The 27,963-nt window shown below is 33.8% G+C and overlaps 1 protein-coding gene across 9 annotated transcripts; it reads right to left on the minus strand.

Annotated features, from left to right (window-relative positions):
- Positions 1-3,051: 3,051 nt before the first annotated feature.
- Positions 3,052-8,680, minus strand: LOC108456725 (U-box domain-containing protein 3-like). Of its 9 annotated transcripts, none has more exons than XM_053030859.1 (6): positions 8,388-8,680; positions 7,417-7,485; positions 7,007-7,287; positions 6,067-6,183; positions 4,010-5,878; positions 3,052-3,554 (listed from the first exon to the last, which is right to left on the minus strand). In XM_053030859.1, the coding sequence occupies exons 3-6, from the start codon at positions 7,280-7,282 to the stop codon at positions 3,483-3,485; spliced, it is 2,334 nt and encodes a 777-aa protein (XP_052886819.1). In that variant the 5' UTR covers positions 7,283-7,287; positions 7,417-7,485; positions 8,388-8,680; the 3' UTR covers positions 3,052-3,482. The 9 variants fall into 9 exon arrangements, with proteins under 9 accessions (XP_052886819.1, XP_052886821.1, XP_052886816.1 ...); XM_053030861.1 differs by having other exon boundaries at positions 7,007-7,290; XM_053030856.1 differs by having other exon boundaries at positions 7,391-7,485; positions 8,388-8,679.
- Between the last annotated feature and the right edge of the window lie 19,283 nt (positions 8,681-27,963).

The raw sequence follows: 27,963 nt of genomic DNA on the forward strand, positions 1-27,963 counted from the left end.
GATAAGGTAGTTTAGGCTTATCTTTGTGACTATTTTAATGAAGCTGATGACTAATTGTTGAATGTTTGTTTGTGTAGTTTGTCTTGTTGAAGCGTCGAAGTCAATAGGACCTTCAACAAGTAGAGATAAAGGAAAAGAAAAGCTTGTCTAAGTTTTCAGTTTTTGACAAAAGCATATATTTTGGTGAGTGTTTAGATTAGCTGCTCGTAAGCGATTCATTGTGTTATTTGGGAATTTAGAAGTAGCCTAAACCCCTTCTTTAAATTCCGAGTGTAAGTGTTCTTTTACCTATGCTAAATATGTGATAAATATGTTTGTGAATTGTGATAAAGAGAGTTATGATGTGACAAAATATGAACATGTTGTGATGACTATTGTGACGGTAAATATGAGGGTATGTTATTCATGCCATGTGACAGTGTGTATAATGTGCTAATGATATGGTTATGCAGAGAATATGTATGAATAATTGGTAAAGTAATATTTGATGATAGTATGGGTATTTTGGCCTTGTGACTTAATGAAACCGTTGGATATTGTTGGCATGCCATAGGATTGTGAGTACTCATTTATATGTGTTGTGATATTTAGGGCGTTGAGGCCCAGGGATAGTTTTTGGAGAGATAAGGGAATGCGAGCTAAGCTCCATTCACTGGGATATGTGTGTTTGATGTGTTGGAGAGTGTTAGCTATAAACTACACTTATGGGATATGTTCGACTCTACGAGTCTATATGCGGTCTATTGGAGATCTGTGTATCCAATTAGTGATGATAGAGCTCACTTTTATGTTTCATAGCTCAAGTTCCAAATTATCTTAAAAAGTGTATATATGTGTAATGTGACGTATGCCTAAACGAGTATGTGGATGCTAATTATTATAAATTACGTTTAAATGGGATTATATGTGACTATATGTGATTAATATATATCGGAATATATGCCTAATTATTCATATACAAATGTGTAAAAAGGATACATGAAAGATGATTAAATATGTAAATTATGGCACTAAGTTAAAGACGTTTTGGAAAAATGCTATAAGTTGTTGGTTGATGCATGACGACTTGTTTGCGTAGTGATTATTCTGAGCATTCACTGAGCTTGTTAAGCTCACCCATTCCTTTTAAACCATTACAGATAAGTAGTGCCAGTGTGAGCGGTTTAGTCTCGAGGAGTGATCCAAGCCAGGAACTTAGTTGCTATTAGTAGGTGTTATTTGTTTAATTGGGTTTTGGGAATAAAAGGCAATGTGGTAGATGTTATGTGATTTTACTATGAATTTTTAGTTGATTGCATGCCTATTATGATTGATATTTTGTAGACTTGAAAATATGATGTTTGGGACTGCCATTTGAGGTATTTTGGTGTGCATTTTATAAGGTATTTGATGCATGACATTTAAGATTAATCGAGAATAATCAATGTGTTGATATATGTTATATTTTTAAGGTCTAGAATAGAGGGATCGATATTCGGGCTTTAAAAAACAATACCTCTGCTAATTTTGAATTTCAAGAAGTTTGTTTTGCTTGTAGGTATCGATATTTTATCTCGAGTATCGATATTCGGGGTGAAATTATCGATTCTCTATCAGTGGTATCGATATTTTTCGAAAGTTGGGTTTTTGAAACAAGAAACAATAAGCTAATTTGGTATCGATTTTTCCAAGTGGTATCGTTATCACTTGAAAGAAATATCAATACCACTTTTTTAGTATCGATACTTACGTAACAGTTTGGAAAATTTGACGATTGGTCTAAATGCATGTAGAATTATTGTTATAAGACCATGTGATGTATGTTTAGTATGTAACGATAATAACTAAAAAGTAATATTGACTTAACACCTATATGAATACTAAAATAGAAGACATTTCTTTTACAACGAGATTTTAAAATGTTTTGTATGACACGAATGGTGATGTGGCATTCTAATATTCGAGCTTGGCAACCAGGCCGAGTATAGGGTGTTACACTCATGGTTTCAAGACATGACTACCAAGCTTAATAGCTTGACACAAAGTTCATATCTTAACCCCACTTTCGAGTACTTTTAACTCCGAACATTCATAAATGGGCCCCATTAATCACGTTTCCATCTAATTGCATAATATTGCTCAATTTTCTTTGAAATTCAACTATATAATTATTGCCTATATCTTAACTGAGTTGCTCTGATAACGAATGTAGCATTCTACATTTAGATCCGTTGAACAATTAAGTATAGAGTATTACAAAATTATCTAAATACACAATTTACTAAATAATTATTGTCATAAAATTTGCTTATTGTCGAAACAATTTTAAAAATCATTAGCATACAAATTAACCGTGGTAGCATGTTATATTATTGAATATGAATTACATATAAATTAAACAAATTTAGCTTTTATAGAAGTTAAAGAGGTCAAAGAAACTTCTCATGAATAATATGAACTCAAAATATAAAAATCATATGTAAATATAAAAATCATATGTATGATAGGTTATTTTGAGATTACAATAAATAAGAATAATTTGAGAAAATCTAAACTCCAAAAACTATTTTGACCTTAGAAAAATAAATTATTTTAATTAAAAAGGAACCCAAGCACATTGTATAAAAATAAAAGGAGGTAACCTAAAGAAATCAAATGCAACGAAACACTGAAGTTACATGGGCGACATCCATTGAAGATAAGAGGGATACAGTTTTTTTTTCCTTTTTAATATATTTTCTTTAGTTTAAAGTGTATAGCTGACCAAAATTTAAAAAAAAAAAAAAAAAAAAAAAGAAGAAGAAGATAAAATTGTTATAAAATGAAGATTCCTTTCGAAATCTAAGATTGTCTAAGAGATGGCATTGAGATTACCTCTATGTTTCATAAGCTAAACACAGTTGAGAATGTAAAATTAATGGCTCAAAGTAATATTTGGAATTCAAATGTGAGTATTATGTTCTCATATTACTTGAACCAAATGCCCTTAGAGTCATAAGGGCATCAAATTCTTCGAAAATAAAACTTAAAAATCTAATGTTTGTTAAGAGAAAAAGTATGGAAAATAGGCCATTAGACATCAAAAAGCAAAAATAAAAATAAAAAGTTTTAACAAGATCCTATATAGCAAATTACAGGAGTTTATAGCATATGTACAACATATCTACAAAACTAAGGAACAAATTAGTTACTACATATACTAAAACTGATCTAAGAACAAAAGGGAAACCTACACCCGATACTATAGGAAGCTATGTTCCAAGGAAAATCATGCAGCAATTTATAGACAAAACCAACACCTCCGGGGAAAGCTTGCCCTATTTCCCAACCCTCAAACCCCCTTTTAAGAAAAGGGTTAAAAAGAAACAAAGAATAGAGTTCATAATGTTAATGCATATAATTGGAGAGCTAAAGAATATATGAAAAGAGAGCTCCAAAAGGACCAATAGAGGGACCAAAAAAAAAAAATAATAATAATAAAAAAGAAAATATAACAATATTTGTCAGTTTTCATGTCTTGCCTTTACCATGGAACCTTCTCTTTGATTTCGGAAGTGACCAAGAAGTTGTTGTGCCTGCAAAAGTAAACAAAAAAAAAAAAAAAAACATATCATGTGCATCCAGAAAATTTCCTTTAGATTAAACATTTATCAAAGAAGTAATCCATAAGCAAGCGTCAACTTTGAGATTTATTGAGGTTTACAAGAAAACCTTATGCCTTCCTGATGTCCCTACTTTCCACAAGAGGTTTTGGAAACACCAGTCTTTCAACCCTTCTAACATGTCATAATATGAATAAAATAATGCTAGGTCCAATTTATTATAAATAATTAGACACATGGTAGAACGGCTCCTCAATAGAGTTCATCACACAACATATAAGCAATATAGTCCAAATTCAATGTATCGTGAAATGACAACAAAATTAAGGACTATAAGAACAATTTTGCTTATTACATCCAGATCAGGAGCAGACAATGCAGGGACCATAGCACCATAACAGAAAAAGGGGAAAAACTAAGCTGCATACCTTTTCCTTAGCTCTTGGTGTGCCAGACTGGGACAATGCAACAAGGGGTGGCACAGCACCTTCTTGCAAAACCAGGGTACAAAACTTGGGACTATTAAGGCATAGTTGCAGTAATACAGAGGCAGCATTTTCCTTTCCCCTACGTGATCCTGATTCAATAACTTCAACTAGTATGGGAATGCCACTTTCTCGTACAATTGCCAGACGCCCTTCACCAATTGTTGACAGGTTCGAGAGAAGAGCGACTGCCTTGTCAACCATCCCATTATCAGGATCCATTAACTCAACAAGGTATTTTACTGCACCTGCTTGAACTATACGAGCTTTATTTTCATGAAAGATTGATAAGTTAAACAAAGCAGCAACCGCATCCTTTTTTCCTCTCAATGTTCCTGAGGACAAAAGATTCACCAAGGCTTTGACAGCACCTGAACGTCCGATCCTTGCCTTGCACTCTTCCAACACAGAAAGACTGAACAATGCTGCTGCAGCATTTTCTTTTGCTCCATCATTTCCAGACTTTAGAACATGAATTAGTGGCTCTATTGCTCCAGATTTTGCAATCACAGCCTTATTATCTTCATTAATCGAAAGATTCAAAAGGGCTGTAACCGCATGCTCTTGTGTTATCTTTACCTCCGAGTATAAGAGAGGAAGTAATGGTGCAATAGCACCACAGCGTCCTATAATTATACGATTGTCCATGTTGTGCTTTGCAAGGAGACGTAACTCTGCAGCAGCTGTAGTTTGGACTTCATTTGATACGCTTTGAAGGTTGTCAACTAGATTCTTCACATGGGAACTAGTGATCAAGTCATCACACCCTGGCCTAGAAAATGCACTGGAGCATGCTCTGTTATAATTATGGTTTCCATTGACTGCATCTTCTATTTTTGTTCCAGAAACCTGCAACTGCTTTCCCATTATCGAGTGAGAAACTCCATATTCTTTTGTTGAAGGAAAATTGCCAAGGCTCTTAGATGAAATTTCAGCTAGCTCATTCATTTCATTCTTCTTTGACCTCATTGACAAGTCATTTGAAGCAGGAGTAGGTGCATAATCAACACTGTAGATTGTACTCGAGGCTGACTCAGTCCTGTTGTGAACATATGATTGATCAGGAGATTGGTGGTCATACTTGCCGGTCTCCCTGCTTTGGAATCTGTTGCATTCTCCACTAAATCTGGAAGAGCTGTCAATCATCTGCTTCTCTAAACCATTTCCAACTTCAAGAGATGACCTCGATGCGGAACTACTACTATAAGAATAGGTTAAATCTCGAGAAGATATATGGTTTGAAGGAGAAGAGATTGAAACAAGGTTAGCATTGGAAAGTTGTAAGTTATTTTCCTCACACCAACTTGTTACCATTGCTTTGACCGTGTAATTTGGAATGAGATTTTTATGTGCGAGCGTTTGACGGGTTTTTGGGCAAATGGTCAGGCCACTATCAAGCCACTTTTGGATGGAGGCCCTGTCATAAGTTTGCCCAGAAGCAACAAATACAGGATCCAGCATGAGCCCCAATGACAGGGGGCAGAGGAAGCCTGGAGGTATCAAAATGCCACTTGTGGGTTCAAAGTGCTCAATCTTAAGCATATAATCTCGTATATGGGAGATGAGATCCATAATCTGATTGATTTGATCTATTTTCACTTTTGCATTGTTGACTTGCGCATCAGTTCTTTCCCTTTCCAAAGCTAAAGTTTCTTTCAGCAATTCCTGGTTTGACATCAGGTTTAGTGATTTCATAACATTTATCAGATGATCTGTGCAGGGAATAGCATCATCTTTTTTACTTCTCAAAGCCTGTCCTATATTTTCTGATGGTCTCTCCTGCTCCATACTTTTAATTTCCCGCATACAGTGCTGAAACAGTTGAACATCAATTAGTCTCACTACTAAAATGCTAACTCAGCACTGAGAAAGTGATAGTTGTTGCCATCCAGATACCTTTAGTAAATTCTTAGAGAACAAATTTTAGGGAAAAAAAAAAAAGAACAGCATTTTTGTCATCCACATGTAGAATGAAGAAAAAGACACTGATTTTTTCATACCTGTACACTGGTTATACTTGATGATGATGGAGTTGACTGCAACAATCTATAAAATATGCGACATATCTGAAGTGAAGAGCTTTGCATTTTTGTCAGAAAAGGTTCACTCTGGAGAACCTGCATGGTTTTAAGTGTAAGAAATATGATAGTACTAGAAGCCTCAAAATCCTATTTCTTGTACATAAGGTATTCATAACATATTTCAACATCCAATATTTAAGCTTCTTTTTCCTTTTGGGTGACTGCACCACAGAAAGGGGAGAAGTCCTTTTCCCTCTCCCCATCCCATTTGTTTTACTAAAATGCTACATGTGATTGCACGAAAAACATGAATAAAAGAAAAACACTTTCTAGCAATGTGATAACTGGAATAGCTTGGCCATTTTACGACTCTTTAAATGTTCTTCAAAATTATTTCATTTTAATAACAAGATCACACCATCTTTATTACTTCTAAATTAGACTGTTGCATTTGCATGATATAGATTTTCTTGCATTCTACAAGAAACCGGGTCATAGTTGCAATCACTATTACGCTCCAGTAGTAAGCTGATAGTCGCTATCTTCTCTTAGGTAGCAGCACATGGGAGTAGCAAGAATCTGCCTCCCGCATAAGATAAGAAGGGGCGAAGCGCTAGTTAGTGGGAATAGTCCTTTCCTGGGCCCCTGGCGAGAAGACGGCTCACGGCTTGCATGTACAAGATCGTAGTGAAATCGCAGCTTCACCGCCGTTCGCGCTGATCCCGAGCAGCGTGTCATTCAAATTCTCTTCTATGAACTATAATATTCTACAAACTGAATCTTCAGAGAATCTCAGTCTGAAGGAGAACATTTAGATCCTTAATACTGATTATGATCTTCATTAAAGTGACCGAGCATCAATCCTAAGATCATCAAGCATATCTAAAATGTATTCAGTAAAGACTAAAATGAAACTTACCCTGTGAATTTTGCTCATCTTAGGACACCAGTTCTCCATGAATTCTCGAGCCTCATTAACAAGCATATCTAGCTCTTCGCACTCTTTGTATAGAATATCATCTGAAGGTATCTCGCACTCAATAACATCATCAAGCAGTGGTTTCAAAAGTTTTAACACAATAACCATGTTCCTATAATCCTTTTCGACAGGAGCAACTTTTATTGCCTGACATGATACCAGATGAATGAATCGAGATATACTGTTTACAAGACATCTCACTGAGGTTGTGTCCATCTGACCTGCTTTTCATGGAGCATATCAGAAAATTTAAAAAATTAGTACAAGAGTGCCCTTTAAAAAACACAAGTTTGCATCTTTGATTGTGTTGTCTTTTTCCCATACTCTCAACTTGAGCAGAAAGATCGTACACAGACAAAAACATTCACTGCTGTAAAAATTATTAGTTTGCCACCGCCATGGAACTTGGCCTTGCTTCCCTACATTGTAAGGAAATCCACTTTGACTAAATTTCCAATTTAAATATGTATGATATTTTCAAATTTTAAGTATAAAACAAAAGGCTTCTGACTATTGCCAATGGGAAGAACACACATCAATTATTCTAGAAAAAATATCATTCATTGCATTTTCCATGATGACTTTTTTCTCATAGAGTCTAAGGAAACGTTAGACTGACTTTCCAACAAAAGATAAAATAATATAAATAAAATAAAAGATCAGATCAGATCTTCCCTTCATCAGAAAATATAATAGCTTGGGGAGTGAAAAAAGGCTTTTATCTACTGGCCTCAATGAAAAAGGACACACATATAACCACTGATCTTGAATGACAAAATAATAAAGCTACTAAAGTCTTATACGAAAACGGTTGTGAATAAAAAAAAAAAAAGCTTGATAAAAGTGTAAAATATAATACACAGCTCCATTGTTTCTTAAGAGACGGAAAGAAACAAAAAAAAAAAAAGAAATCTTAAAACCTCAAATTATTCATTTAGTAGCTGAAGAAAGCTTGATAAGAGTTTTGAGCCCAACAATATCAAAAGCTGAGTATAAAAGAGCTACTATGAGATCAAGAAAAGGGTGTTATGTAAGCTCACTGAACCAAGGTAAAAAATAAAGAAATTTTTTTTCTTAACTTCAATTAGAAACTTGATTCAAATGCTACCCAAGTCCATACTTATGAACTAACAAAACACAAGAACAAATTTCACCTGAAAGCAGGAGCATTTCCCAATGCTTAAATCCAATTCAAAACAACAAAACCAGTTTATATAAAGAAAACAATCAGCAAAGTACCTTTTAAAAATATACAAAATGTATTGAGAAATCCACATTTAAACACACAGAGCAAGCCATCTTTTTAACATTGAAAGCATACCTCTTTCTTGAAGTTGGTTTACGCTTGTAAAACAAAGAAAGCACAGATCCTGATGTACATTTGAGTAATGAAAAAGGAAAAAAAAATGAAAATGAAAAGAAAATCCCTTCAATGGAAATGATCAAAATTTACATCTTTAACATTCAAGCTCTGAATTTTTTCCTCATAAGGCTGCATAAGAAAAAGGGGAGAGCTGCAGAAAACTGATAAAAAAATTGAAAAATAAAAAATAAAAAAAGTAAACTGGGTGGGCCCTGTTTGGTTGATGATTTGTTGGGTTATGACTTATTGAGTAGAAAATTAATTAAGAGTGGGGGAGACTGATTAATTAAGATTTAGTATTTAATCAAATGATTAGATAAAACAAAGACAAGAGCTAAGTCAAGGGGGGAGGACTCATGTCATTATTTTTTTTAATTTTTTTATGTTTTGGTAAAATAATAATTTTTTTCTATTTTGTTATGTTTTGATAAAATAATAAATTTAACTCTCAATTTTTACATATGTTAAATTGATTTTTATTTTTAGTTAAATTTAATCATTAACATTTCAAATAATATTAATTTTTAATAGAAATATTTACTAAAAATTTAATTTTTTAATGATGTTGGCATAGCAACGACAATATATGTATATTTCATGCCGATATGACACATTTATTTTATATGTCACGTCAATAAATAATTTAAAATTTTAAAAAATTTAAAAATAAAATAAAATTCAAATTAAATAAACATAAAAATTCAAAAAAACTAGCAAAAGTACATATGTATTATTATGCAAGTTGTCATGTTTAAAAATTAGCATTTAGTCAATATTTTTGTTAAAGAAATAATCCAACTCTTTTTAAAGGTATATGATCAAATTTGACTTTTTTTAAAAGTTAAAAGACCAAATTTAGTTAAAAATAGAATAAAGGCTAAATTGACAAAAAAAAATGTAAACATTAAGGATTTACTTGATAGAGTAGAAAAAATTGGAAGGATAAGAAATTGAACCAGTAACAAACTAAAAGGATAAAAAATATAAATTGTCTTTCCATAGATTTGCTTGGTAGGAAAGATAAAAAAAAACCGAAAAGAAAAATGATTTTCTTTCCTCATGTTTTGATAGAGTTGAAAATTGAAAGGAAATAAAATAAAATATTTAAAAAATACATAAATTTGAAATAATATATACATCTCTCTTTTTTCTCTTATCTTATCATTCAAATTTGGAATGATTAGTTTTTATGTATTAGGATGAGAATTGATCATCTCTTCTATTTTATTTCCTCTCGTTTTTCTTACCAACCAAATACACTCAAAATTTATTTTCTTTTCACTTTTTCACTCCCTCCTTCCATCCTCACTTTTCCACCCAACCAAATATACCTTAAAGACTAAATTTATTTTTATGCATTATTTTTATCATTATTCAATTTAATATTTGATTTATATTTATCATTAAAAAAACTAATCTTTAGATGCCTAATAAGCCTTAAGAATAATGATAAATTTAGTAAGGTTTTGGCTTTTTGTTACTTTGATTCTATTTTTATAATTCTAGTCTTCAACCTTTAAAATGTAGTAAAATTGTTTGTTTGAGAATGAAAAAGTTTATTAAACCATTAAAAATTTTAACATAAGTGATAAGTGTACAATTTCCAATTTATTTGTTATACTTTTCTCTTGAATTTTTCTATTTAAATTTTTAATTCTATTATTTAGACTATATTTTATTTATTATTGATTTTAGATAAGTAATTAGAGAAAACAAATTTAAAGTTTATTTTTTGACAAGTTTGTGTGAATTGAACTTTCAACACAACGTTGCTTCAACATTTTGGCAATAATGAGTTATAAAACTCCGTGTTGGGCCTATAATATATTCATTCGAAGGGAAATGAAAGATCTAACCAAATTTATTTCATAAATTAGCCTAAAAAACTTTAGGAATGTGACCAAAACTAGTCTAGAAGTTCGACACAATAATCTACGAAAATTCTGTTTTATTTAATTAATGACACTTTTGTATTTTCTCCATATGTGATTTTTGTCCTATAAATAGATATTATTAGTTTAATACCTAGACATAGTCGCTCTTAGTATTTCACTTTTGTGTTTTTATTTTATGGGTTGTTAATCTCTTTCTTTTCTAGACAAAGGAACTTTGAAGTTTGATTAAGTAGTTTGTGAGATCTAATTGTTCTTTATCTTTTCTTTGTTCTTTGGCATTTGCATGTCTTCTGATTTATTTAAAAATATTCAGGTCTATTGAATATAAGGTCCATATTCAATTGCTTATAATATTTTATAATTGTTAAATTCATAATTGTTTAATTTGTTGTAATAATTGTGATGAATAGCATAATAGGATATGACAGAGATATGCATTCTATAATGTGTGGGCATGCAATCTAACTTAAATAAGTTTATTTCTTCTTGTTTTAATTTTAATTTTAATTTTTTTGTTTATTTTATACATCGATCTTCTCGTATAGGTGAACTCCAGTATGCTCCAAAGATTAAATGAATAACCCAATAATTGAGGAAGGAAGGTAAAATTCAAAATAACCACTTATTTTCATCCATCGATCATGATTTGGGAAACAAATTGTTAAAATTGTCTACCCATGTAGAAAAGAGGAAACTTTGGTCACTTCATCTAACGAATTAAAAGGTAAAGAAACTATGGCCTATTGAGAACCAACTATAAGAGAGTTAGTTGTGTTGAATATAAATCAACAACCATTTGGTGTCAAGTATCTTGAATTAGAGGTATCTTTAAATTATGCATTAATTCATTTATTGATGTAACACCCTTTACCTGACCGGATTGTTGGGTTCGAGTTTCAGGCTGCTACAGTTGTTTCGGAGCAATATGAACAATTAACATTCAAATTAAACAAAAAATTATACAATCACGGTCAATTCAGTTCATAATAACCAAATACTACCTTTCTTGATTCTTATACGAGCTTATGTATGCTTTAGAATTAACCCGAAATTGAACAAGGACTAATTTGCAACATTTTAAAACTTTCAGATCAAGCATATCATAAATAAATCCTTTACATATTCAATCATGTCAAAAACACTTAGATATTATGATATGCAATTAAATTTGAATCTTAATTGAGATTACAAAATCTCTTTTGGTGACATAGGCTCAAATTATGACCAAATTGCAAAGTTTGGAAAGTACAGGGCCAACATAGTGATGAGGCTCTCTCCACGTCATGATGTTGCCAAACAATATGTCACGACGTCAAGACGTCACAAACTATTGGACGACATGAGGGAAGATCGATGTGACAGCCCAAAATTGACCCTAGTCGGAATGTGGTTTCGGGACCACAAAACCGAGGCATAAAAATAATTTAATGCTCATTTTGATGCTTATGATATGTGTTAAGTCGTGTGTGACATTTTTGATGTTTGATTTAGAGTTATAAATGTGAATTTCACTAGAAAGGACCTAGTAGAAAACTTTGAAAGTATGATGGGGAAATGTGTGATGACTAATTAAATCGTGCATGCAAAACAATGGCCTTGCATGTCAAATATCCCTCTTTTATAGGAGGTGGCCGCCATGACAAGGGAGTATGGGCTAAACATGTCATGAAACATGTTTTGTTGGTGCATTAGGGAGAAACAATAAACAAATAAGTATGGGTAATAAAGAAAGAAAAAAAATGTGTGTGAGTGAACCCCCGTTTGTCAGTGCATTGAGGAAGAGAAAAGAAAAAAATTGTTCATCCATTTTTCATTCTCTCTTGACCGAAAATACTAGAGGGAAGGAGGAATTTTGCTTCATGCTTGGTTTGGAAGAGGATTAGGAAGAGGTTTGGCTATACTTGCATCAAGATTAAGGTATGTTTGAGGTTGTGCCATGAGATTCATGCATGTTTCTAGTGGATAGCTTGATGCTCTTGTTAGCCCATGGTTCAAACCTTTGTTATATCATGGGGATGGTATTTGGCCAAGGTGGATTTTGTGTTAATGCCATTGCATGTTAAATATGAAGCTTGCTAATGATATACGTGATGGTGGATTGATGGCTCTTGGACTTTCTTTTTAGTATTTTGAGTAAGACATTGAGTTCTTTGTTTAATCATGACCAAAATAATGGTAGTTGCTTACATCTTAATATCTATGAGTTCCTTTCTTGGTTCTACCATAGACCCAATGAAGTATATGTTTATTTGGTGTTGTTGGAGATTATGATAGAAGCTAATGAGTGAGAGTTTGATAGATACTATGAGGTTAAACTTCATGAGGTTGTAAGCTTGTAATTTGGATGATGAAATTTATGCTTTGTGAAGGTAAATGGTGTGGAAGGAGCATTCGGCCATGGTAGTAAGATGAAATGCAAAATGTTAGTATTTGCTTTCTAGTGTATAAATGCGTATTAGCCGAGTTTTGAATTTGAAATGAAACGAGATATAATCAATACGAGTAACCATACTTGTAGGAAGTATTGAGCATAATTGGCCTCAACATATACATGCATACTCGGCCACATGAGAAGATTAGTGTTGCATGCTTTGGTTAGAGGCAAGCATATTGATGCCTTTATCTTGGTTAGGAAAATCGACTAAAAGGGATGTGAGTTAATATGTTGAGTTGATGCATGATTTCACATGTATGTGACTTTAATGTCTAATGTATAAATATGGGCTAAGTGCCTTGTATTCCTCTTTTCGATGCTCAAATGATTAAGTCAATTTGTTTGTTTAATTAAGCTCAAGAGCCTAGAGGATCAAGTTGGATAAGGGAAGGGAAGAAGTGATCGAATAGCCGTCGAAATCGTTCGACCACATCCGAGGTAAGTTTTAAGCGATTAATCATTGAGTAAATTCAATCATAATAGGACATAATGAGTTGATTTGATAAGATATAATGTGGCCATGATATGTCTTAAGCCCAAATGGTAAGTTCATAAGTGTTTGGACTTGGAAAGTTAAGAGCAAATTGTAATAAATTGCTTGGACAGCAGCAGTAATGTGATTTTAGAAAATCACTATAAATTGTTGGTGTGGAATTATAGGCTGAATAAAACATGTAATCAAAGCTTAGTTGGTCTAGTTTCTTATAAAAGAGACCGTGGAAGCAAAGGAATTTCCTATAAAGCGATATTTAAAGTTGTACGGGACAGTGTCGGAATGACTCCGAAATCCCCTGTTCTGTTTTTGGAAAATCATTATAATTTGTACAAAAATGGTTATGAGATAAGATTTATATGCTTAGACTCCTTAATGAGTCTAGTTTCAAATGGAATCAAATAAAACACATTATGAATTCTGTACAATGAAAAATTTGATTCGTAGTGAAGAGTGGTCAGATTGGTCAAACAGTGAAACAGGGGAAACTTTAAGAAAAATCTGGTATTGATTGGCCGAACCTAAAATTCTGAAAATTTTATGGATGAAATATACATGAGTCTAAATTCGGGGAAAATTAACGGAAATTGATTTTGAGTTTTGTAGCTCCAGTTATAAACAATTTAGTGACTATTGCTCAGGAAAAGAAAACTGCTTGTAGTGAATAGGTGATTTTGTTGTAAACTTTGATGAAATTATTTGAGTTGCTTATGAGCTATTGCTGAAATTGATGTACAAGAAAAATATGAAATATGTATGAGATGTATATATGTGATACGGCCTAATGGCCAATGTGATGAATGTGAAAGTGTATATATATGTGATAAGGCCTAATGGCCAATGTGATGAATGTGAAAGTGTATATACATGTGATAAGGCCTAATGGCCAATGTGATGAATGTGAAAGAGTATATATGTGATAAGGCCTAATGGCCAATGTGATGAATGTGAAAGTGTATATACATGTGATAAGGCCTAATGGCCAATGTGATGAATGTGAAAAAGTATATATGTGATAAGGCCTAATGGCCGATGTGATGAATGTGAAGGTGTATATATATGTGATAAGGCCTAATGGCCGATGTGATGAATGTGAAATATATGTGTGATATGTATATGTGGTAAAGCCGAATGGCTAATGTGAAATATATGTGTGATATGTATGTGTGGTAAAGCCGAATGGCTAATGTGAATGTTGTAACATGTGATTAAATGTACATGAAACTTGAAATATGTTCCGGTGAGACCCGATGACTACGTGTGGAGATTATGTCCGGTAAGACCCGATGACTACGTGTGGAGATTATGTTCGGGTAAGACTTCGTAATAAGAATTGCTTATAAATATACGCAATGCGAAAGGTTAAACAGTATGTACTCCAAGTTTATATATGATGCACACGAGAGCAATCTATGGGACTATTCCTATGATTATGTGACATCGGTTTAGTGTGAGAGGTTATGTGAAATCATACGATATATCTATGTCACATGAGCTCACTTTTATGTGAGAGTTTATCGCCTATTGTATATGATGAGATGTGCATATTCGGAAAAGGGATAGTATGCCCGAAGGAAGAGTGAAATAAAATACGAACAACTATGTTATGATTTGGTTCTTATTTGTTGACACTGCTTAAAACTTACTAAGCATTGTAATGCTTACTCTGCTTACTTTGTTTCCTCTGTTTTATAGATCTCATTGGAAGCTACAGGCTCGGGGATCGTCAAGAACTAGTCACACTATCACTACCCACCGTTTGGTACTGCTACGTTTTGGAATATCTTATGGCATGTATGGAATAGACTAGTAGTGAGAGGATATTTTGGTCAATGTATAGGACTACCCTTTTGTTGTGGGTCATGGACCCTTTGGATTTGTATAATTTTGGATAGCCATGCGAAAATGGCTTATAAATGTTTTGAGCATAATGTTATAATCATTCGATATGTATATGCTCATTAAGAGGCATGGAAATGTTTGCCAACGATCAGCCATTAGAATGGTTCATCTTGATTATATTTTGGACTATATATGCAAGAGGGTTAGTTGAGTCATAGAAACTATGTGTTAGATAAAGTCTACCCTAAAAATAGATGCTGGCAGCAGCAGTGATATGGATGTGAAAAATCACTAAAAATAATAGAGATGGAATTAAATAGTGAATAAATTATGTAAATGAGCCTTGATGAATCTACTTTCATATGGAAGAAATGAAACGGTCATATGAGTTGTATGTTAAGAGATATTTAGGTTTTTGTGAAACAGGGCCAGAACGGTTTCTGGAATCCCTATTCCGACTTTGGAAATTCATTGTAAATTAACCAGAGATAATTAGGAGTCATGCCATATATGTATAGATTCCTCTTTGAGTCTAGTTTCTATAGAAACAAACGGAATCAGTATTTAAGCCCTGTACATGGAGATATACCATTCGTAATGCATGAAGGTCAGTGTAGTCGAACCCTGGAATAGGGGAGACTTTAACTAATAAACTGTACTAATTGGCCCAACCAAAAATTCTAAGAAAAAAATATGTAGATGGAAATATGAGTCTAGTTTCAGGGAAAAATTACGAATCTGATTTTCGAGTTGTGGAACTCAAGTTATGATTTTTAAGGTGACAGTGACGCAGTTAGCCAGTCGTCTGGAAAAATTTTTAATTGGACTGCGAGAGTAAATGAATTAGTCGGTTAGCACCTCGTGTTTGACTCCGGTAACGGTCTCGGGTACGGGGTGTTACAATCGACGTCAGGTAGAGGAACCTATTTTTGGTACAAAATGGACCTTTTCGGTATCTATTTCAAGCTAACCATTACAAAACTCATTTGGTGCATAGATAGACCTTAAACCCGCAAAAAACCAATCTAAAACATATACCAAGGCATTTAACTAACCATCCCTAACATTAACTGAACCAAATGGCCACATTTGACACTAAACTTAACCATTTCAGCTATTCATACATAATCTATACTAATATGCTTTTGAACCATTCAACATCAACATCACACCAATCATTCATATAACCCTTTCCAATTTAACCAATCCAACCTCTTCGCTAATAGACATCAAAACATATCAATACATGCAACACTCCTTACCAGTGTCCGACGCCGGGACAGGATACAGGACATTACCGGACTTAAACATACACATACATGTGAAACCGGGCCATAAAATTTTAACCAATTCAAAAACATTCAAACACATGCAACTCGTCCCTTACATGAGCCTACGAGGCCCAAAACATACATCGGGGTGGTTCGGGACTAAACCGAGAACTTACGAACTTTTACAACACTTAGAAAATTTTCTAGTTTTGGAAAGTCACACGCCCGTGTGGGTAGGCCGTGTGGTCTCACACGCCCGTGTCCTCAACCCTTGTAACTCTCTATTTATGACGTTAGCAATATCTTAAGGTCACACGGCCAAGACACACGGCTGAGACACATGGCCTGTCTTCCAGACGGCCGTGTATCTATCCATGTGGCCAACAATTAGGCTATTTTCCAAGTCTTGGTCAACCTTAATCCCTTACGCACTTATACAACATCAAAGGCATTTATCATGACATCCAATTAGAGATTAAACATCCTCAATTAAGTTACAAACATAGCATTTTCATGTTATCATACTTGAGTTTCTCATACTCATTTTATATCAAGTCTAGACATACCAAATCATATTCATTTGGCCTTGTCATCTTCACTACCACTTATACCCTTATATCATGGTTGTCTTCATGCTGATATTCTCAACTTAGTCATCTAGCATTCATAGTCATGTCTAATTCATATCCTTAATGTCACATATCACACACTCACATTAACATGTTTCCATAAGGCATTCCACACTAATTTCATTCTTCATTAACATCATTAACTTACTCTAAATTTACACTTTTATACTAAGAATATGGTCACACATATTGATCAAATTTCATCCATCAAATATGCATACCATATCATACATTCATCGATAGCAAGCTATCACAACATGTACATCATCAAGATATTAGATCAGTCATGCAAAATCAATTAGGTTTACAACCCAATGATCAAATATAAGCCATATCCCATGGCTCTATACAAATGAATCATTATAAGCCAACTCAATTGGCCAAATCATGAAAAACATATCATAAAGTACTAAGTCTCTATACATGTCACTCACTTCAGAACACTTAAGGTTTATTAGTACCAACTTGATAATTTGATAGTGTGATGCTGCCTCCAATGATCTCCAACCCCGAGCTAACTTGACAACACTAAAGAAATGGAAAGGAGGGGGTAAGCTTTATAGCTTAGTAAGTCCGTATGAAAATAATAATAAGCAATTTATTAACGTGCTTTTTCCAAATTCTTACAACATATTCACATGGTAACACAATCGAAGTTGCACATAATTCTACTATTTGCTCATATTCCAGTCAAGCTGTCTACTCGAGTCATAGTCACTAAATTATTAATATCTTGAGCTACGGAACTCCAAATTAAGATCCGCTAATTTTACCTGAAACTAGACTCACATATATTCTTAACATAAAATTTTCAGAATTTTTTTTCTAGACAATAAGTACAGTTTATACTTTAAAGTCTCCCCTATACTATTGTTTAACAGTTTCAACCCTTGTTCACTAAAAATTAATTATCTCATTGTATGGGATTCGGATGATGTTTCTGTTTGTTTTTCTTGAAAATAGATTCATTAAGAACTTATTCATATCAATTCTAACCCATAATTATTATTGTACAATTTTTAGTGATTTTCCAAAGTTAAGACAGGGGAACAAAAAATCACTTTGACCCTGTCTCACAAAAATTCAAATATCTCATAATATGAAATCCTTTTGCTTACACCATTTTATATATGTGAAACTAGACTCAATAAGATTTAATTTCATATCTTATTTAGTCTATAATTCAATTTCTACAATTTTTAGTGGATTTTCAAAGTCGGGCTACTGCTACTGTCCAACACTGTTTTAGTGCAATATAACGATAACTATCATGAGTTCATTTTCAACTAATCACGAACTCACCATCTGATGAATTCCATGTTCAATTAAACAATGTAAGTTAGCATGATATTGCAACAAAATTCATAATCATAATTCATACATCTTAGCCCACCGAGGTCTTGACATTTCAAAATCCAATAACCATGAGCTTAGAGATTCAAGTACATACATGTACCACATATTCTTACTCATATTACTCCTCTTCTTAACCAAAATCATGAATGGTCCGTTGAACCACCCTGAATACTGGAGGACATTTGGAATCATCATACACCAAATAAAGTACCAAAGCCATGTCCCAGACATGGTCTTACATGGATCCACATATCGACGCCATATACCAGATATGGTCTTATACGAAGTCTCATATTGGTGCCGATGCCATGTTCCAGACATGGTCTTACACTAGTACACATATCATCCCCGATGCCATGTCCCAGACATGGTCTTACACTAGCATACATATCAAAGTTGATGCCTTGTCCTAGACATGGTCTTTACACTGGCACACATATCAAAGCTGATGCCATGTCCCAGACATGGTCTTACACGGGATCTCATTAACCATGGTGTCATGATATCTGAATCCTAAGTATTCCTCAGGGTCACTCGGGGTTTCTTCGAATACACATCTCGTCGAAACTTGTGTCTAGGACCGAATCACATATCTCATGATGGTAATTAAGCTCATAATTTCACATAATGATAATAATCATGATAATTGCTTTTTAACACAAAATCACAATTCATCACATTATCATCACACATCATAGACATATTGTAGATCACTTCTTATGCATAGCATACAATAACCTTTAACTCAACAATTTCGAATCAACTTACCAATTTAGATTCAGTCACAGTGTGACAGCCCAAAATTGACCCTAGACGGGATGTGGTTTCGGGACCACAAAACCGAGGCATAAAAATAATTTAAAATTTATTGTGATGCCTATGATATGTGTTAAATTGTGTGTGACATTTTTGATGATTTGATTTAGTGTTATAAAGGTGAATTTCACTAGAAAGGACTTGTGTGAGAAAACTTAGAAATGAGATAGGCAAATGTTGAAGTGGCCTATTGATGCATACTAGGAAATGTTGTCCTTGCATGTCAAATTTCCCAAATTTGACTATAGTGGCCGACCAAGGTGGGTATGATGGGCAAGGAAAACATGTTTCCAACATGTTTGGTTAGTGAGTTATGTATGAAGGAATATAATAAAATTAGCATAAAAAAATGAACAAAAAAAAAGAAAGATGAGCATGGATGCCCCCTTGTTGCCGTGAGTAGAGGAAAAAGAAAGGAGAAATTTTTGTTCATCCATTTTCACTTCTTGGCCGAAAATACTAAGGAAAAAGGGGGAGGATTTTTGCTTCATGCTTGGTTTAGAAGAGAACTAGAAAGAGATTTGGCTATACTTGCATCAATATTAAGCTCAAGGAGTTAAAGAAGGAGAATCAAGCAAGGGAAAGACGAAGGTCATCGAGTAGCCGACTTGGACTGTTTTACCCAACACAAGGTAAGTCATTAAGCATATATTTGGTGTTGATGTAAATGACCATAATATATACACAATTGTGTTTAAATGAGTTGATGTGTAAATGGAAATGTATGTGTATGGAATGATGCCATTGTTGAATGTATAAAGGCAGCAAAATGCATAAGGTATTGGTCTCGGCACTAAGTGTGCGGGTATAAATGGACACGGTGACAAGATTGGCACTAAGTGTGCGGGTTTAAAATTGTACAGCACTAAGTGTGCGAGTTTGATTATATAGCACTAAGTGTGCGAGCTGAAAATATATAGCACTAAGTGTGCGAGCTGAAAATTATATAGCACTAAGTGTGCGAGCTGAAAATATATAGCACTAAGTGTGCGGATTCACTATATGCTCTTGTATTACAATTGGCACTGAGTGTGCGACATTATCGAGTTAATCCCGGACAGCGGATCGGGTAAGTACCTTGAGCTCATGACGAATAGGCAATACGTTCATGCTCGGGTTGAGCTTGGTAAGCTTGAAATCTATGTGATGATTGCAATTGTATGATTGTGGTGCGAATGAGTTGGTGTGTAAAATGCCTCAAATATCTTATTGTATAGAATATGAAATGTGGATGTATGACTTGGTATGAGATTGAACCGAAAGGTCCGAGGAATTATGGTATAGTTTCGATATGGATGAAGTACCTAGCCTCGTTTATTGTTTGATGTTGCGAAAACTTTATTAATGGATGGTTGATGAATGCTTATGACTTACTGAGTTATAAACTCACTCGGTGTTTTCTTGTCACCCATTTTAGGTCTCTTGGACTCGTGATTGTCGCGTGCTCGGAACCGTCGTTGAAGTCATCACACCGGCTGGAAACCTTTTGGTATTGTCTTCGTGGGTGAACTAGGAGAACAATTGGCATGTATAGGCTATTATGTTTTGTTGAATTGTGGGTTGTAAACTTTAAGCCATGTGAAAATGGCCTATGTGGTCGTCGAGTGGGATGCTAGAACCTATAGCCACGAGTCTTAGAAACTTTAATTTTGATAAGGTGGCCATAAATTGTGTCATGTATGATGGATGATTAGTAAGGCCAAGGAAAGATTCATGAAATTGGCATAGTCTACTGCAGTAACTGTTGCTGACAGCAGCAGTGAGATGAGATTGAAAAATCACTAAAAATAGTAGAAGTAGAATTAAATAGTGAATAAATTATGAAATTGAACCTTGATGAATCTATTTTTATATGGACGAAACGAAACGACCATATGAGCAGTATACTGAGAGATATTAGAGTTCTCGTGAGACAGGGCCAGAACGGTTTCTGGGTCCCCTGTCGCGACTTTGAAAATTTACTATAAATTATCCAGAAAGAATTAGAAGTCATGCATTATATGTGAAGATTCCATTTTGAGTCTAGTTTCTTTAAAAACAAACGGCATCAGTATTAAAGCCCTGTACAGAGAGATATTCAAGTTGTAACGCGCGAAGGTCAGTGTAGTCGACCCCTGTAACATGGGTGACTTTAACTAATAAACTGTACCAATTGGCCTGACCAAAAATTCTAGAAATAAATCCAGGGATGGATATATGAGTCTAGTTTCAGGGAAAATTTACGGAACTGATTTTCGAGTTCTGGAACTCGAGATATGATTTTTAAGGTGACAGTGACGCAGTTAGCTAGCCTGCCTGGAACTGAAATCAATTATTGTCAAGAGAGAAAAAAGGGAAGTAAGCCCGGTAACACCACGTGTTCAAATCCGGTGACGGTCACGGGTTTGGGGTGTTACACACAGTCAACGATAACATTATCGTAGGTACATACTTGTCAAATTCTCGTCGTATGCATCCGTATGACAACTCATTCAATTTATGAGACAATAATATACTTTACAATTCAAGCATGACATTGCATTATTATTATTATCACATGAACTTACCTCGAATTCCAACATGGCTAATTATTCCATTTTAGTGCATAATCTCATACCTTCCCGATTTAAGCCTGAATCTCGTTTTCCTTGATCTATAATATCATATTTAGCTTGATAATTAGTCACATTATTCATCATGACCCAAAAATCATATTATGAAAAAATTATGTCTTTGCCCCTAAATTTTTTCATATTTACACTTTTACCCCTAGGCTCGTAAAATTATTTTTATTCAATTTCTTTGCACTTTAAGCCTAATCGAATCATTTTCATAACTATAGCAGCCCACGATTTCCACTAAATCACACTTTTATGACATTTTTCTATTTCTTTACAAAATGGTCCTTTTGGACATTACAGAAAATCACTTAGTAAAAGTCGTTTATTTAACACTCAACATTCATTTTCTACCATTAGACATCAAAACACATGCATATCACCCATGGTTAAATTTTTAAACATGAATCCTATCTCAAAATAATGGTAGAAGTAGGTAAATCGAGTAACGGGGACTTCAAAAATGTAAATAACATAAAAAACGGAGCTAGGATGCACTTACTATGGAGCTAATGGAGCTTGGAAGCTTGAACAAAACCCCAGCCATGGCTTCCATGGTAGATTCGGCTGGAACAAGAAGAAGATGGACAATTTGGCTTATTTTGGCTTTTTAATTCTTTTAATTATTAGATTACCAAAATGCCCCTAACTTAAAAAATTCTATTTCACCTATTTCATGCCCATTTTTGTCCAAAAAATTAACCAATGGTCTAATTACCATATAAGGACCTCCAATTTAAAATTTCATAATATTGGACACCTCTAACATGCAGAACTCAATTTTTGCAGTTTTTACGATTTAGTCCTTTTGACTAAATTGAGTGCCCAAACGTCAAAATTTTCAAACGAAATTTTCTCAAAATTATCCGGTGAATTTGTATACCATAAAAATATAATAAAAATAAATTTTCATATGTCAGTTTTGTGGCCCCGAAACCATTGTTCCGACTAGGCCCAAAATTGGGTTGGTACAACTCTACCCCCTTTAGGGATTTTCGTCCCCAAAAATCTTATCGAAAATGAGGTTTATTTTTCGCATAAGCTCATTTATTCATAACATCATTGGAGAACCTTTACTAATACTGAACTTTTAGTTCCTAACATTTCAATCCTTCGTTCCAAGGTCATGAGCATTTATTTGTTATACAACATATCAACTGAATCTTGACTTATGTCGAAGAACTCATATACACGAAGAATCTAATCCATACCGTCATAACACACATACACAAAACATACTTAAATCCTTTCAAATTTGAATGGTGAAACTAGCCAGCTCATCACGGCCTTATATTCTCTATAATTTCATATGGTCCGATAGTTTGCGAATTCGATCTCTCAATTGCCTGTAAATTTTGAGAGCTTCATTTAGCTTTCCCAAGAGGTCACAATATAAACCTCGAATCTCAATCTGATTAATGAAGACTAACATTCAAAGAAACTTGACAACCTCAAAGACACATAATTCCATTTATCTGTCAAGTAAGAATTCTATACATGCCGAAATGATTTGCAATTTCGCTAAATAGAGGACAACAATTCACATAGCATTTCTCTTTTTCAGAGACAGGGATAATCCAACTATGAAATCTATAATAGCTCATTCCCATTTCATTCTAGTATCAATACTATACTCCCTTAGTTCACGAATTACTAACACATTTCCCAGCTACACAGACTTACAATAAAACTTCAATTTTCAATCTTGAACCTAGCTAAGACCGAACCGTCAATAGACAAGATCAACCGTATAACCATCATTCTCAATGGAATCGAGGATTTTCAACCCCCATATTAGTAACTGCATTTTTTTGTTCTCAAAGATCAAACAATAACTAACTCATCATCTTTCAATGGTTCAAATTATCTATGCTATCTTAGATTCGAATGTTTCCATAACATCAGATACTTTCAGCTATTATGTTGCTTTCTAGCCTTGAAACACATCCCAATTTATTCAATATCGTATCTCGGAAAATCAAGAACACTATGCCCTAGGTAGGCTGTTTCAAATCTAATATTTCGATTAACAATACTTCCAACCATTTTGAACCTTACTAGCATGTAACAGACCATCCAAAGTTTCTTGAGGTAATAACTTTATCAATTAGTACGACTTTGACTCGTAATAATGTCTTTTAAAACATACATTCTTCATTCTGAATACCCATATTTTACTCATAAAGAAATGAAATCCTGTTACGAAACATGGGAATAGACTCGGATATAAATATCTCATTTAGTTTTTCAAACAAATAACCCATACAGTTTGAAAAACAGAGTCGACCTTAATTATCAATCAATAGTAATTCAAGTATTCCCCTTATACTGATGATAGAACAATTCAATCATACAATCTTATAATTCTTTCACAACAGAAGTCAAAATTCTTTATAAACTATTTCAGCTCAAACAAAACATAAAGCTTCTTTCTAATACAATAGAAATCAAGATTACCGGTAAAAATGAAAACTAATATACAATCTGAACTCGAACTTTCGCAATCTATACTTTTGCCAATTTCAACCCATTTTATAAAGACTAGAAAACCTCATATCAGTATCACCGTGTTCCCATGATCAGACTAGAGATATAGCCAAATAGACATATTTAGTTCCGACCCATGGATATCCCATGCAAACAAATCACGTTTTATACATTTTAACATTAGGAATAACAATAAAACCAAGACATTGGCACTCAAGATATGTAGACATACAGAATTTCTGAGAACACAGTCCAAATGAAATAATAAAGATCTCTATGATCCTCTCAAAGAAAAGAAATCTAGAAGAAAATACCATTCAGACTTGTTGAAACCAAATGCTACAATGACAATGCATTTTCCATATATATGCCGAATAGAGCAATAATCATTAGAATTAGAATCATAGCATCATATGCATTTTCTCATCGATTTGTGGTCCTGAAACCACTGTTTCGATTTGACCTAAAAACAGGTTATTACAACTCTTTCCCTGTAACACCCCGTACCCGAGACCGTTGCCGGAGTCGAACATGAGGTGCTAACAGACTTAATTCATTTATTTGCACAGTCCATTTTAAAATTTCCAGACAAGCTGGCTAACTGCGTCACTGTCACCTTAAAAATCATATCTCGAGTTCCAAAACTCGAAAACCAGTTCTGTAAATTTTTCCTGAAACTAGACTCATATGTCCATATACAAATATTTTTATAGAATTTTTGGTCGAGCCAATTAGTACAGTTTATTAGTTAAATTCTCCCCTGTTTCAGGGTTCGACTACTCTGACCTTCATGCATTACGACTTAGAAATCTCCCTGTACAGGGCTTCAATGCTTATGCCGTTTGTTTCTAAAGAAACTAGACTCAAAAAGGAATCTGTACATATAGTGCATGACTTCTAATTATCTCTGTTTAATTTATAGTGAATTTCCAAAGTCAAAACAGGGGATCCAGAAATCGCTCGGGCCCTATTTCACGAAAACTTAAACATCTCATAAAATACGGCTCATATGATCATTTTGTTACTTTCATATGAAAATAGATTCATCAAGGTTCGATTACATAATTTATTCACTATTTAATTCCATTCCTACTATTTTTAGTGATTTTTCAAATCCACATCACTGCTGCTGTCACCATCTATTTTTAAGGTAAACTTTACCTATTTCATGGTTTTCCATGGATCAACTAAAATTTTGTCATACATAGCACCAAAATGATCGTGATTAACCATTCCAATGGCTAATCGTTACCAACATTTCCATAACACTCCATGAACAACATACAAAATGATTATAACGCTATGCTCAAAATATATATAAGCCATTTTCGCATGGCTATCCAAATATATACATTACCGAAAGGTACATGACCAACAACAAAAGGGTAGTCCTATACATGCCATTTTCAGAGTTCAACTAAAAGAGTACCAAAAGGGCTTTGATAGTGTGGATGAGTTCGACTTTGACACTCCCGAATCCGATAGCTGACGAACCAAAATCTATAAAACAAAGAATCAAAGAAACGGAATAAGCATTTAATGCTTAGTAAGTTTTGAGTAATGAAATCATGCACAACTGAAGTATAGCATTCATATGACTAAACGAATAATTTCATATACACATATTCTCACAATCATACCTACTTCACATTTCCAACCCTTCTATTCATACATAAGGAATCAACTTGACTAAAGGCCGGAAGCTTGTTAATCGATTGAGCGAATACTATTTAAAAGGAATCAATTATTCCAATGCATATACAAAACATACCTCATCGTTGGGGTTTTACGAGTGTATTAATTGAAATTATTACAGCAAGATTGCTCATTCCCAAACCAAGTACCTTCGATTTAGCGGATATAGCTACTCGCTCAAATGCCTTGGGACTTAGCCCGGTTATAGTAACTTCGCACAAATGCCTTGGGACTTAGCCGGATATAGTAACTCGCACAAATGCCTTGAGGCTTAGCCCGGAATTAGTCACTAGCACAAATGCCTTGGGACTTAGCCGGTTATCATCCGAATATTCATGCACATATCAATAAATCATGACACATCTATATTTCATTTTCATAACTAGAATTCAAACACAAGTCACTTATCAAGCATTATCATTTTACTCAATAGCTACATACAAAGAGCATGATTTTGATTTGCTTATAACATGATCTCCATACACATTCGGCTACCGTCATAAGTATAAACTAATCACCTCAATATATAATTCAAGTAGAATCATTATATCTCCGTTTATTTGTTATGCTATATGTCATGACTTAATCAAATCATAAACTAAGTTCCATTACTCGAAAACTTACCTCGGATGTTGTCGAACGACTTCAACAGCTATTCAATTACTTTTTCCTTCCCTTTATCGGATTTAGTTCCCCTTTGCTCTTGAGCTTAATTTAACAAGTAAATTGATTTAATCATCTTGAACATCAAGAGAAATTCAAGGTACTTAGTCCATATATATATATTAGACATTAGAGTCATATTTATGAAATCATGAACCAAATTCAACATATTGGCTAATATTCTCCTTTAGCCGATTATCTAAGTCAAGATAGAATCATCATTATGCTTGCCTATAACCGAATACATGCAACACCAATCTATCTATTCATTCATGTGTGCATCTTATTTAAGCATGTATATCTACAATCAATTCATCATATAAATATCTATGAATTCACTCAAACAATCTCAATACAACACATGGTGCTCAAACCATTATTCAAATTCAAAACTCGGCTAGTACACATATATACACTAGCAATCAAATACTAACATTTGCACTTCACCTTAATAGCTAGCTTAGCAAACCTTAATTTGACATATAATTGTTCATAACACAATTAAAGCATCCTCTCCATTCCATCAATTTAAAACACATACATTGCTCAATAATATCCAAAATCATATTCGGCCTTAGTACACACTTGTTAGCCGATTTTTCTCCATTTAGTAACTAATGCACATATGTGCTCATTTGCTAGACTCTACTTCACCTAACTACCATTTATCTCTTCCATTTACTACCATGGCCGAATGTTATAACCCAAGCCACACATATTGTTCCTCAAGGCCCTTCAATGACCACATTCGGCACCCCTTAAGAATAACCCAATTTCAACCTTCAAGAAGGAAGAAAAAATATATGTACTAAGAGCTTCAAACTACTTGGCCGAATATCAAACCTCCAATCAATCAAAATTTAATCCATGGAATGAATAGAACTTGAACTAACCACCTTCTTTATACATAATTTTCCAAGAATTTCAAGGTACTTACCTCTTCATAATCCTCATCCAAGCCGAACATGAAGCAAGAGAACTCCTTTCTTCTTCCTTTCTCCTTAGAATTTTCGGCCAAAGATGTTAAAGGATGAACACTTTTTTTTTTCTTTTCTTTGTTTTCATCACCCTTCATCTCCTTATTTTATTACTAAACCTTTTATTTTATTATTTCTAACATAAAACATTAACACAACATGTTTATAATATGTTATGACCCATAGCATGGCCGGCCACTAGCTCAAATTTTGGGTAATTTGACATGCAAACCCATCATTTTTATAACATGCATTAATAGGCCACTTTACATTTGCCTAGCACATTTCTAAATTTTCTCACATAAGTCCTATTTACTAAAATTCACTTACAATTAACAAAATTCAAATATGAAATTTTCACACATGCATATATACATAT

Source organism: Gossypium arboreum, chromosome 7, assembly GCF_025698485.1.
Source record: "Gossypium arboreum isolate Shixiya-1 chromosome 7, ASM2569848v2, whole genome shotgun sequence".
NCBI classification, from domain to species: Eukaryota; Viridiplantae; Streptophyta; class Magnoliopsida; order Malvales; family Malvaceae; genus Gossypium; species Gossypium arboreum.